Source organism: Thunnus maccoyii, chromosome 16, assembly GCF_910596095.1.
Source record: "Thunnus maccoyii chromosome 16, fThuMac1.1, whole genome shotgun sequence".
NCBI classification, from domain to species: Eukaryota; Metazoa; Chordata; class Actinopteri; order Scombriformes; family Scombridae; genus Thunnus; species Thunnus maccoyii.
The window spans coordinates 29,324,313-29,337,872 of record NC_056548.1 but is presented as its reverse complement, the minus strand read 5'-3'; the positions used below and the strand labels follow the sequence as shown (position 1 = coordinate 29,337,872).

At 39.9% G+C, this 13,560-nt stretch overlaps 1 protein-coding gene across 1 annotated transcript in view; it reads right to left on the bottom strand.

The window, feature by feature from the left end:
- atp10d (ATPase phospholipid transporting 10D) overlaps positions 1 to 13,560 on the bottom strand; it is a 47,068-nt gene that overhangs the window by 27,318 nt on the left and 6,190 nt on the right. Inside the window, exons 2-3 of the mRNA XM_042387812.1 lie at positions 10,423 to 10,813; positions 6,761 to 6,955 (exon numbers count right to left, since the gene is read on the bottom strand). Of these exons, the coding sequence (XP_042243746.1) occupies positions 6,761 to 6,955; positions 10,423 to 10,709 (482 nt within the window). The 5' untranslated portion in view covers positions 10,710 to 10,813. The remainder of the gene's footprint in view (positions 1 to 6,760; positions 6,956 to 10,422; positions 10,814 to 13,560) is intronic.

Below are 13,560 nucleotides of genomic sequence, written 5' to 3'. Positions count from 1 at the left end.
GCAGTGACACTACAGGGTAACCAGGCTAACTTGACTAAGCCAGCTAGCATACATCCATGAACATGCTACAGCTAAGTGGTGTGCTGCCAAAACATTCCAGGTGGAACTCGTGCTCTAGAATTATTGTTTGCACATGTTGAACTAAGTGGATTATTGACAGTAATCAATAATCCACTTGACAGTAATTGTTTGGGTCACACAGCGTATTCTTCATACGACTGCGTGCACTGAACCATAACGTCCGTACTGTGACGGTTTGGAAGGTATACACGTACTGTTACACCCCCTCCTATGTTACAGGTTCACCATCTGATCATCAACCAAATCATGCCAACGTCCATGTTGTCGAGCCTTACTGGAAGTCTTGACCTGATTTTTTTTTTCTTTTTTTACCACTTCGACCATAGAAGATGGTGAAAATCATAGCATCTGTAATTTTATTTTATTGTAGGTTACATTCTAGTTTACACATAGTCCCCTTTTGTTTTGTTTTGTCATTCTTCATACATTCTTGACTTTGGAAGTACTTTGACACATTTCTCCCAGAAATGCAGGAAGTTAAGTCTTCTCTTTTTTTAATTTCTGCAAGAAATCTAGTAAGTGGACTTTGACTTTCTGTTAACTAGTTACTAGAGAGAGAACACAGCAAAACAAGAGAGCATGCAACTGAGTCACAAATTTCCTTCTTGGAATTAAAAATCAAACCAAATTTCAACACAAAGTAGAATACACATGGCCATAAAAATAAGACAACCTACCTGCTGTAAACATGGCAGAGAAGCCTGTTAATCAAATGATCCAACTTAAACCTGCGGTAGTCTTCCCACATATCCTTGACGGCTGTCACTGACAGCACCAGTAGGATAGGCGCCAGAGCGATCTCTGGCTGGAAGGCCTCCACCACTGGGACAAAGTTGAGAGCAGCCAAGAAGATGAAGTAGACATTGGCGAGGCGATGTAGCTGCTCAAAGAGATTTTTGGGGAGGAAGGAGAGGATGGAATACTTTGTAGTCTGGATCTTGTTGTTTTTATATGACTTCAGGAGTTGACTCAGTTCCTCATCCTCTGTGGAGGAAGGTCCCACTGTCCTCTTCTTCCGCAGGTGCTTCTTGGTAGAGTGAAGACAGGACAAACACTCCAAGCTATACATGAGTCCACTGCTCCACTGGATTCACAGCAGCCTGCCAGTTTATGTCTCTACTTAGAAGACTTACCCACCGAAAGTTATCCTCCAGTTGTAATGAGAATATTTGCTGTCAGTATTTGTGCTGTCCCTTCCACTAACTGACCATTTCATGTGGAATCACATGATTCCACATGAAAAAAAAGACCTCCCTGTCTTTCCTGAGGGTCGGCTTGCACGTGAGGTGGGACTGAGTGGATAGTTAACTACCTTTGTGACAGAATTCACAGACACTCCTTTAAAGGGCACTGACACTGTAAACAAACTCAAGGTTCAAGTTTTACAACAATTCAGCGGCATGGATTGTGCTGTCATTGATTTCCTGATGATCCTTCAAGAATGAAGTGGTGCACAAGTCCATATTATGTATATTAGGGAAACTGAAAAGCATAGTTTGATTAATCTATCTGTTGAAGAAAGTCCTTTTGATAATATTATATTACATTGTAACACACTGAAATAATGAATACAGGCATAAACACACCCAAGCATGGCAGCAAACAGTTAACTGTGTGCTGAGGCAGAGAAGGTGGAGGCAGTAAAGGGATATTCTGCTTGCAGGCCAACGTGCCCATAACACAAAAGCTCCTGAAAATTACACTAACATAGAAACTGATTATGCTCACTGGCAGCATTTTTTCCAGTCCAGGAAGTGTTCTTGGTCCATTGGTTATAGTGGTGGTGTTTGGGGTGGATGGAGGACGTATAAAGCACAAGGCTTTTATATCAGAGACAAAGGTTTATAACCTGCCCCACACTTGTGATTAGAGTTACACAAATGATTGATAGTTTTGGTTTAGTTTTGGAAAAGTAAACTACGCATGCTTCCAAATAGCATTGACTTTTAAAAATATTGAATCAATTGAGTTGAGTTGCCCAAACAGAACATGCAAATGTTAATTATCCTTTCATGATTGGATACTGTAGAAAACCTAACGAATAGATACCTTCAGTATGACCAGTTTGTAGCTTTACAGATACAGGGCCGGGTCACAGTGGGAGCAGACAGAGCAAGGTAACCCAGATGTCCCTCTCCTCAGCAAAAATCCAGAGATGTTCCAACGGCAGAGATATATAACATATTTAATCCCTCCAGTGTGTTCTGAGTCTTCCCTGGGCTCTCCTACCAGTTGGGCATGCCCGGAACACACACAGTGTTGCTCAGCAGTAAACAAAAAGATGAGCTGCTGGAAAAGATCAAGCAAATCCCACTGTCAAATTCAACAGCTACCAGAAGATCTGAAATTTTAGCCAAGGATGTGCAGTCAAAGCTTGATGCTGCCATGAAGAGTGCACCATGCATAGGCCATGCAGACAAATCAACTGATATGATAATGCCCAGATTTTCTAGAGAGGATTTCTGTGAGGACCTGTTAGATATGACAGCATAGGCAACACACAGGAGGAGATGTTAACACAGAGAGGGGTCAGCCTGAAATCTGTGGTTTCCATCGCCACTGATGGGGTGTCCTCCATGACAGGGAGACAGAGAGGAGCTGTGACTATACTGTACCACTGTATTATCCAGTAGTTTGTTCTGTGCCCTGCTCTGGCAGAAGACCATGCTGAATTTATCAATACAGTGATGAAACTTGTTAATGTCCTCAGGGCATCTTCATCCTATCAACATCAATTCCTAAAAAGAAGCTGATGCAAATGCAAATGACGTACTGCTGCACTGCAAGGTAAGATGGCTAAGTTAGGGTGCTGAAGCATGTTTGGGAAAGGAAATAAAAAGTTTCTCAGTACAACAGAAAAGCCATACAGTTCTCAATTATTTGGCAAGTTGAGAGAAAAATTGATATAATGGCATTCTTGGTTGACATCACATGACACCTGAGCTTAATGAGCTAGACTTCAAGCTGCAGGGAAGTAACAACTGAGTGTGTGACTTAATAGCAGCTTTCCAGTCTTTCCAGAAAAAAATTTTCAAGGTTGATCTCCAAGCAGACTGTACACATTCCCCACAGTGAAACAACAAATGCAGGGAGAGAGGGAGGTCTCCTCTTATATTGAGTTTATAAGGAAACATACCTTATCTGGGGAGGAGTTTGTGTGACTGGACCTCTTGTAACAGTAAGCGGTGTAATTAATCACACCATAAAAATGTAACTGCACTTGTTTGTTATTTTACTTCATGGTAGATGTTTCTTGATGTCAAGTAGACTGCATACTTTTCAGACCATGAGCTGCCTGCATGTTACAAGACAATGACGCATGATTATGTGTGTAAGGTACTGCTGTGTGATTCTCATGTTTGAACTGATTTTGGAGAGGAAATGGAGAGAGGTGGGAGGGAGGGTTGAAAATGGCAGAAAGGGAGGTAGCGTTTCATCATGACCGGTTTTCTGCTCTGGTATAAAACACAACCAGCCATATGAAGTTGAGTTTCAGTTCCTTTCCTCTGGCTCACCCTGTCTATCATGAGCTCAATGTTCTGCTTTCTGGAAATTCCTGTCCCAAAGACTAACAATGATACACATGACAGCCAGTGCTTGTTTACAGTCTGCATGAATGACAGAAAAGTTGTTTTACTCTTGAGGCTTGCATTTGACCAGCACTGCAAACAGTTGATAAATCCTGGGTCATGGGAAAGTGCTACCTCAGGAGCAAAGACTTTTTTGGGTGTTTTTGGTGGTATCTAGTCATGTTTTGCTGCAACAAAAAAGGTTTTGAGCTATCTGCGTCTAGGTTTTTCAATACGGTGGAGGGGCTGTTCTTCTGTATGGAGCTCTACATTGTTGTTGTTGCATACTGGGAAAGTGGGGCTCCGTCATCAGCTTAGCTGTGATTTAAGGTTTAAAGGTCCAGTGTGTAGTATTTAGTAACATCTAAAAGAACAGACTTAGTAAAAATTGAATAGATTATTTATAAGTATATCTTAATTAGTGTCTAATCAGCTGAAAATAATAATTGTTGTGTTTTCGTTACCTTAGAAATAAGCCCTTTATATCTACATGGGAGCGGGTCCCCTTCCATGGTGGCCGCCATGTTGCATCGCCATGTTTCTTCTATAGTGCAGAACGGACAAACCTAACACTGGCTCCAGTGAGGGCCTTACGCATTTTAGATTCAGTGGGCGACTACCGGAAATGCACTGGTTTTAGAACGAAGAAGAAGAACGGACCAAACATTTTGTGTTGTGAGAAGTTTTTGAAACCAAAATCTGATAAATGGAGGATTAAACTTATTTAGAAAATCACAGGAGCGTGAATTGTCATCGTCAAAGAAACAAAAACACAAAGAAGCTAAACGAAATCGGGACAAGCAACGGCATAAAACGAGGATAAACCCAGATGGAAATCCCTGATGAGAGAAATGTTTGCAGACTAACGCCGAAGTTTCCAGTTTACTGCTGGACAGGTAAGAGTGTAATGTATATTTATTTTGCCCAGCTGGTAATGGTTCAAAACCTAGATGATGTACAATGTTTATTAGCAGTGCATTAGTTTCCCTGAAAAGACACACCACCACGTAACGTTAAATATTAGCACACTTTAGCCTCAGTTTGTGCCTCTCACTGAGCTGGTGGTCTGACGAGACAACAGGGAGGCGACGTCGTGCTAATACCCCAACAATTTATTCATTTGCTGTGGCAGTAAGACAACACATTGACTGATAACTAAGATATTTAGCGCTGGTGATGTGCTAAAGACAGTAAGTCAGAATAATGAGTTAGTGTGAAAGATAAACTGAGGAGAAGTCTGCTCATCACTGAGTTAATATATCCTGTGAATATTTTTCATAGTGCTCCATGATTTCATTGTTTGCTCCTAATTTGTCATTTAGGAGCACATGTACACACTGGGGGAGGGGAGGTTAGCTTATAGTCCAACACAAGTAACGTTTTCCCCGTTTCAGTGTTGAAACATGTAATTGCTACCAGAGTTTTAATTTTACATTTATCAGTCAGAAGTAGAATTTTTCTGTTATTTATTTTGGTGTGTTTATCCAGGCCAGCCAAGGCTCCCAGCATCTTAGGACGTAAAAGAATGTATTACAAGGGTTTGTGTCATGTACAGAAAACACTGGAAAATGGGTGGCAGCAACTTCACAATTGCACAGTAACTATTAAAAAGTCCACTGAAAGCACTGTATTTTCTACATATGCCACACAGAATGATTGAATGATCTTTATTTACAGCAGAGCCATCTCTAAGGCGCATTGCAAACACACACTAAAACAGGCAATGTTGTCAAGGTAACAGGCCTTTGTCATATGAGGAAAATGTGGGCTACACCTCAGCCTCACACACAGGGTGATAGTGAGGATGAAAATGAAGACGAAGATGACTAGAAGTTGAGTTGATTCAGTAGATTCACATGATTTGAGTCAAATGAGTCACATGTTTTGTTATTTTTTTGTTTTTTTTTTTGTTTTGTTTAGAGTTATTTTTGGCATAGCCTTAGTTTATAAATAATTTAGCCTAATTTAAAACAATACTTAGGATAGATAAGATATGGGATTAAAAACATGTTCCCCCTCAAAATAACCTTGTTTATTTTTGTTGAATAGGAGTGCATTTATGTTTAAACAATAACTTAACTATCATTGTGGCATGTCTTGATAACCTTACAGTGAAGGTGTAATAAATGATTAAAAAATAAATAAGGTCTGATGATTCGTAATTACAAAAGTTCTAATCAGTCAGGAATAGGTGTGGTTTTAAGTATTAATAGCTATTTATAGGCTGTATGGGCTAAAACGCACAAGAAGCCTCCTCTACAGTTATTCAGTACATGTTTACAATCAGGTAGTCAAACTCATTAAAATATGCAATAATTAAGATCATTGTATATGATGGAATAGTGGCATTAGAATGTACCAGAGGCCACCAAAATTGGGCTTTTACCGACAAGCCCCTTGTGAAAGCCCCTGGAACCCCTAGCTGGCTACTTTGTCCCACTGGATGGCTACTCCATACCCTTGTGGAAAGCCCTGAGCAAACATACCATTACCTTACCATGTTCTGAATCACATGTGCTGGCCAGAGCTATTAAGGCAAGTTCATCACGAATCCAGTTTAGCTGCAGGTCAGCTGACCCTGTGTTCATTTTGACACACTAATAAGGTACAACTTAGTACACAGCTGAATGTTAAACCTCTGTACGTTCCCATATAGCTGGACCAGTTCTAAACTTCAGCTAAACCATGGTCAGATGCTAAATGACAAAGGCAGCATTTCTAAATTTTGCCTTGCCAGCTTCAATAAAGCATTCATGTACTTTTCTTTAACCATCCTTCAGATATTCTTTAAGACAAGTGCACAGGCCTAATACATACAGTGTTTCCCCTATAACTGTACAGGCCTGGTGGGCCACCAGGCCAACGAGAGGCCCCACTGGGCCAAAAAAATATTTTCTTTAATGCCAAAAATAACGCCAAATATCCATTCATTCGGAAATCAATAATCATTTGTGTTTGGGAGCCTCTGTGTGGCACTGTTCTGACACATGAGTCAACCTCGGTGTCTTTGCCTGGGAAACTCTTGACATACACACTGACATATATATCATAACCATGTAGAAAGTTAAAAAAAAATGGACTGTCAATGGAACTGGCCATGGTTCACTCACCCACAGTACACCCGCACTACATTGTTGTTGACCTTCTTGTCAAACAGGTAGCGTCTGTAGTCTTCCAGGGCATCTTTGATGGCAATCACAGTGAGGACCACCAGCAGGGGAATCATGGTGATCTCCTTCTGAAAGGCTTCAACAACTGGCACCCAGTTCAGCAACGCCAGGAACAGGAAGTAGAGGTTGGCAGCCCTGCACAGGGAAGACCAGAGCAGAACATCAATAAACAGAAATCACTAAAGTGCAGGTGCTACCAGATCATTTGTCATGATGTACAACCAGACCAGCTTGCATCTCCTGCAAACATACTGTTTGCTTTTAGCCATGCTAGCAATGTCTTTCTGTCAGTCCACAACTTTGGTGAAATATCTAAACAACTATTGGATGCATTTCCATATAGCTTTCTACATACATTTGTGGAAAAAACGTGTGGCCGTCAGTCAACTGAGGGCTAATAACCTGAGCTGGTGCTTTCTATCCAAATGTCACAACTTACACAGACTGTAAAAAACACTAAACCAATGTGCCATGGATTTCCTTACAGTGAATACCACAAAGAATACACTGGCTGTGTGGCAATTGGAGGATTTGATACTGAAATGAATGTCCCTGAAATGAGACATAGTGTCAACTTGTTTGGGGTTGTTTTATTGGAGTTTGGATGCATTCCACCCAAAAGAGACAAAATGACCACTGTCTGGAGGACAGTACACAGCCTTGTAAGGTTTCCTGGTAAAAATAATATAAAAGTGCTGGTTTACCCAATTTACAAAAATGCACAGTAGAGTAGAAGTTCACAAAAAAAGAAAAACTGTTGAATAACAGGGAGATCATGTCTGGAAAGAAACATTAGTGTTGAAATTTACTATGTAGATTTACAATGTGTAAAGTTACAATGTTGTGAACATCACACTCCATGTAATGGGATATTTGGGTATTGGCTGAACTGTCAGACAGATATCTCAAATTCTGGATGATTAAAACCAAAACTATTTGCATGTGTAGATACTTCTAGAGGGAAGAGACCTGATGAAATGACCTTTAAACTCAAGCTCTCTGTTCCAGAATGATCTAGGTCATTTTGATTTTCAGCATTATCTGTTTTTATTGATCTTAAGGCATTGTTAAACAGGAAGTGTGTGAGTGCATTGACCCTGTTGCTCAATGTTCCTCATGATTTTTATGTCCCCATTCTGATCACAGCTTTATGTCAAACAATCTGAATCATCTGACGAGTGCTATAGTGTCTTGTGGTGTGATTCCAGTTGAAAGCACTGTGGTTTAGAATGGAACTCTGAGATGTAAATACACAGGTTCTGCATCACATTACACATTTCAAAGCGGTTTATTTAACTATTCAAATTTAAAACTAAAGGTTAGGGTTCTTATCTATGTATCTGCTATGTTGTTATATTCTCTTATCCCCCCATAACTACCTGTAGCTCTCCATGTCAACTTCAGCAAAGTTACAAAACCATTTGATGTTTTATGTTGTTATTTGTTCCATGATAAATACTTTATTTATTGTGTGTTGGCCTTATTAAACCACTTGTTACCCCGAGTTTCAATAAGTATAAATTAACTGATTAACTTAAATCAATTTACTCAAGGCAAAAAACTCTGACAGTGTCCATATTTCTGATTTAGTAAAAGAGTGTCTTGTGTTATTCCACATCCAGCAGCTCTGTCATTTCTGTACTGACCTCAGCAGCTGAGGACAAACTCATTTCTGTTTCTGACTTTGCTGCATTTACTTCCCTAACAGGTTTGCTTCTTCATCCAACCAGTATTGGAAGACAAGACAAACAATACAATTCATCCACATCCACATAATTACATCCTTTATCAACATATCTAACTTGTTAACATGTCACAGTATTCAGGGGCTCCTATGACACAGCAAAGATTAAAGTGTTCTCCAGCTATCTTTGGGTTTGACTCTTTTTTGTTAACATGTAGCTGACTCATCTTTAAGTGAGGTAGATCACCATGGTAACCAGGGAAGATCACCATGGTAACCTATGCTGCACAAATAACCTGTCTGAAGCAGGTTCAGTTCAGAGGATCAGATCAAAACTGTGGGCAACCTGACTACTGACCAATCAAATTACTGGAGAAACATTCTCACGGGATTCTGACAGGGACTAAAGTGCTGAGTTTACAATAAAGTGACCAGTTATAAAGAGCAATAGAGACACTTTTAGACATCAGTAGAATGAAGCATGATATTGACATCTAATTGACATTGTGGGTGTATGTGATGTGCTGTTATGTGTAGCTTTGTATTTTGTATGGTGTGTTCTGTGTGGGGTTTTTTTTTTTATTTTGGTTTTTTTGTTTGTTTTTTTGCTTTGTACTGTTTGTTGTTGTGCTGTTGTATGTTTTTTTAATTGTGGGGGACTATGGATGCAAATCAGCTTCGAGCTAACTTCGGTGCCGTGCATCTTTAATGTTTAAAACTTCACACTGTCCCAATCAATAAATCAAATCAATATACCTGGTCATCATAGTCAGGCTTGGTGTTCACAGGATTAACCTGCATGACTATGATCTACAATGACTTGCATCATGTTTTATAGAGCCATCAGAGTGTGAACCAAAGGCTGTCAGGATAAACCATACCACCCCACCAAAACCCTGAATACACCATTCTTTGGAAAATACTGTTATGTGAAATATACAGTACAGTATGTGTAGTAAATGGGCTTAACCCTTTAGAAACACTGGTATGGTCCTTTAATATACAGTGAATCTAAGACATTTTAATGTAAATAGCCTGAAAGGATAGGCTCACAATTTTTCAAGTGTGTCTTAAAACAACAGTCAGGTGTCCATATGAACAGTGAAAGAGCTTTTCCTCACTGTTATCATTCCTCCTGTTGATACTGGATATTAAAAGATCCCCTTCAAATGTGCTTTCAATGTAAGTGATGGAGGCCAACATCCACAGTGTGTCCACACAGTCATTTAGTGCAAAAATGCATTTAAAAGTTGATGTGAAGCTTATATGAGTCTTCATCAGTCTGAGTCATATCAAGTGGATATCTGACACATTTACAGTCTTTTTAGCATCAAATTCCCTCTTTGTGTTTCCTCGGACAGTGTTTCCTTGTTGAGCTGCAGTGGAAGTGTAGTAACAAAAAGACTGTAACACTGAAAGATATCTATTTGATTTGACTCATTTGGATGCTGAAGCTTCATATTAGCTTCAGATAAACTTTTAAATACATTTTTGCACAGAAGGAGGACTGTGGATTTTGTCCTCCATCACTTACGTTGTAAGGTCATTATGAAGGGATCTTCTAATGTTCAGTTTGAACAGGAGAAATGATTACAGCAAGATAAACATGTTCATTTGGGCTCCTGACTGTTGTTTTAAGACAGACTTGAAAAATTATGAACCCGTCCTTTAATTAGGGTAAGTGGATTCTATGCACAGTGAGCAATTATTACATTCCATGACATCTATTCTCAGGCCAAAAGACGAGACAAAGGAGTGTTATTATTCCAATCTGTGCATGGTGATATATGTATTCCTCTTCCTTTTCCATTTGTTCTCAGCTCTCATTAGCAAATTATAAAGCAAAGCAAAAGACTAAACAAAGCAGAAATTATTTCATTTAATAATTTCATGCCACTAACCAAAGTAAAAGTCTGACCTGTGAAACTGCTGGAAAAGGTTCATGGGGATGAAGGTCAACAAGCTGTACTTGGTAGTGCGGATGGCATTGACCTTGTAGTCTTTGGAGATGGCTTGGTACTCCTTCTGGTGGGGCCCATGGCGGGCAAACACTGTTCTTCTCTTCCCACTGCATCTGTGTGGGGAGCTGTGGGGGTCCAGGGAGCTTTTGTTGGGCAGGCCATCAGGGGCAGAGTACCAGCCTCGCCCCGAGTCTCCTGCTAGCAGCTGCCGACAGCGGTGCTGCACCCAGTGGAGCCGCTCCATCTACACAGCAGGGGCTCAAAATGGGCTGTGACAGTGGCCAGGCCCCCTCCTCTGTGGCCTCCTGCTCCTCTGTGCTCCACAGTGGACTTCACAATGTCCTCATCCTGCAGATAGAAAAAATCATAAATCATTGCTCTAGTTTGTTCTTATCAAGGCTCTCCAGTTTAAAGTGTAAGGTTGTGCATTTCTCTTATTGTCAACAAATCCAATGAAAAGGTCCAATGCGTATTTTTGTCTTTCAATACTTAATGATACCCAGTCTATTAGTAGTTTCATTTTTTTTTTACAAGGCAAAAAAATTGGGGACTATTTTCAGCGGCAGATGAATCCACACTCGGTGTTCTAGTGAGTATTTCTAGCAGCAGGATGGTGTGTGAGTGGGATTGAGTCAAAAGAAACTCCAGTGTGTGTGTTCATGGTAATGAAGTGCAACAGTGTGGCTCACTGATGTGTTTTAATAGTTTTTGGACAACAGTGGAGCTGTATGGCCCGGAGGAATAAGATACATCACAATACTTGTTAGTAGATCAGTTCATTACATGAGAGTAACACCAGACTCATCCTTCAAACCTACATTAATTCATTGTTTTGGCTACTTGGGAACATAGGAACATGCTATGAACACAACATATTATCACATTATGAAATTGTTATGGTGAAACTGAAAATAACTGCCTGCTGCTGCTGGAAACAAATTTAAGAGAGCAGAGCTGGTGTGCAGGAAAGCCAAAATAAATGTCTAATATACTTAGTATATGTCTCTCCTGTGAGTGAACATGCATGCAGAAGATGACGAAGCAGCAAAAGTAAAGGCTATTCATTCACTTGCCATGCCCTAATATTTCCTGTATTACAATCATTGCGTAATAATCTTTCATCAGTTACCTGAGTATACAGACACTCAGAAACACGATCAAAGTTCGAACTTTCCTCAGAATAGCTATAAAGGATGTCTGTCATATGGACCATTTTTACTGCTTTGAGAAAATGACCGCTGATACACAGCTGAGTCAAAGACGCAGCCTGTACCTCACGAATTACTTCCAGACTGGATGATACCTCTGTGTTGTATGCACTCATCCATCTACATGACTGTCACATCCCTTGACCACCTCTTATATTAGTCATCGAGTCCTGAGCTGATGTAGCTAGAGTATCAACGCAGAGGACTCCAGCAAAATAAGGCAGTGTGGTACAAAAAAAATGAACTGGGCTCAACTCCGTCATCACAAGACACTACATTCATTGGCTAATTTTATACATTGGCACACCAGGTGCACAGTACTGGTGGATTACTTTGTAACATGGATACTGTGTTCCTACTATTTACCTTTTGCTTGTCACAGTGAAAAATGCAGCAGTTGCCTTTGTGGTAATTTTACAAACTGTTGCGTTTTTGTGTCTGAGAAGTCTTTAAACACATCAAAAGGATAAGTTCACAATATTTCAAGTGTGTCTTAAACAGCAGTGAGGTGTCCATATGAACAGTGAAAGAGGTTTTCCTCGATGTAATCATTCCTCCTGTTCATACCGGATATTAAAAGATCCTCTTCAAATGTGCTTTCAATGTGAGTGACGGTGGCCACAGTCATTTAGTGCAAAAATGCATTTAAAAGTTGATGTGAAGCTTATATGAGGCTTCAGCAGTCTGAGTTAGTCACATCAAGTGGATCTTTTTCGCATCAAATTCTCTCTTTGTGTTTCCTCAGACAGTGTTGAGCTGTGGTGAAAGTATAGTGACAAAAAGAGGAACTTTGGCACTAGTGTAAGGAGGACAGCCTTTTTTTATTTTTGAATTTCACAGGAGAAATCCTTTCTTTAATTCCACAAAGAAGACAAGGTGGGTGTTGTTCCAGAACTGGCCCTTTTATCTCTCAGTCTCACAGTCGGGGTGACAACTGATGCTGGCCAGACCAAACACTGGGCCCTCAAAACTCTCTGAGAGACAGATGGTCTGACAAGATAAAGTAACAGCAGGATGTGAAGACACTAAAATGACTTCTTGGGTTATTTTAGCTAGAGATGAGACTGAACACACACACACACACACACACACACACACACGCCATACACTGTCATTTGCAGTCAGATCAAAGAGACTGTAAAAACCTAAAGTGTAGCCTATCGTCGGAGGACAATTAATATTGCATGTTAGTATGTGTGAGACTCATATTATGTAAGACTAGAGATCGGAATTGATAAGATTTTATTGATTTTTTTTTTAAATTGATTATCAATTCTGGATTCTTTGTCAATTCCCTTATCGATTCCTGACCAATTTTTTGTGTGGAAAAAAAAAGTAGGTCTGCACAGGGTTTCAGTGTCATCGCTGTTTATCAATGACCTTGCATGCTGATGAATATATGAAACATAACAGCTACTGTTAGAACATGTTTCCCAATAATCACTATACAATTTTATGTTGTTTTGCGAGCTGATAAGAGAGCCTGCTGAATGTCATTCATTAGGCTGCCCTCATTTCCACCAAGGTGCTCATTGCTTCAGTTCTCAAAGTTTCTTGCAGGTTTTTTTCTTCTCGCATCAGTATCAACCTGGAGGAACTAGGCTATTTCTTTGTATCTTTTTATACTTTTATACTTCATATTGAGGGGATCAACTAATGGTTAGTATGAACAGGAGGAATGATTACAGCAAGAAAAACATGTTTACATGTTCATTTGTTGAGCCTGACTGTTGTTTTAAGACAGACCTGAATTGTGAACCTGTCCTTTAAGTCCAAATGGACTTCCTGGATCATATTTCATCACGTATATCGTATTTCTGTCTCACTGGTACCTTAAACAACCTGCCACATAAGGGCTGAATGTTAAACAAGACTAGTCTATGGCAA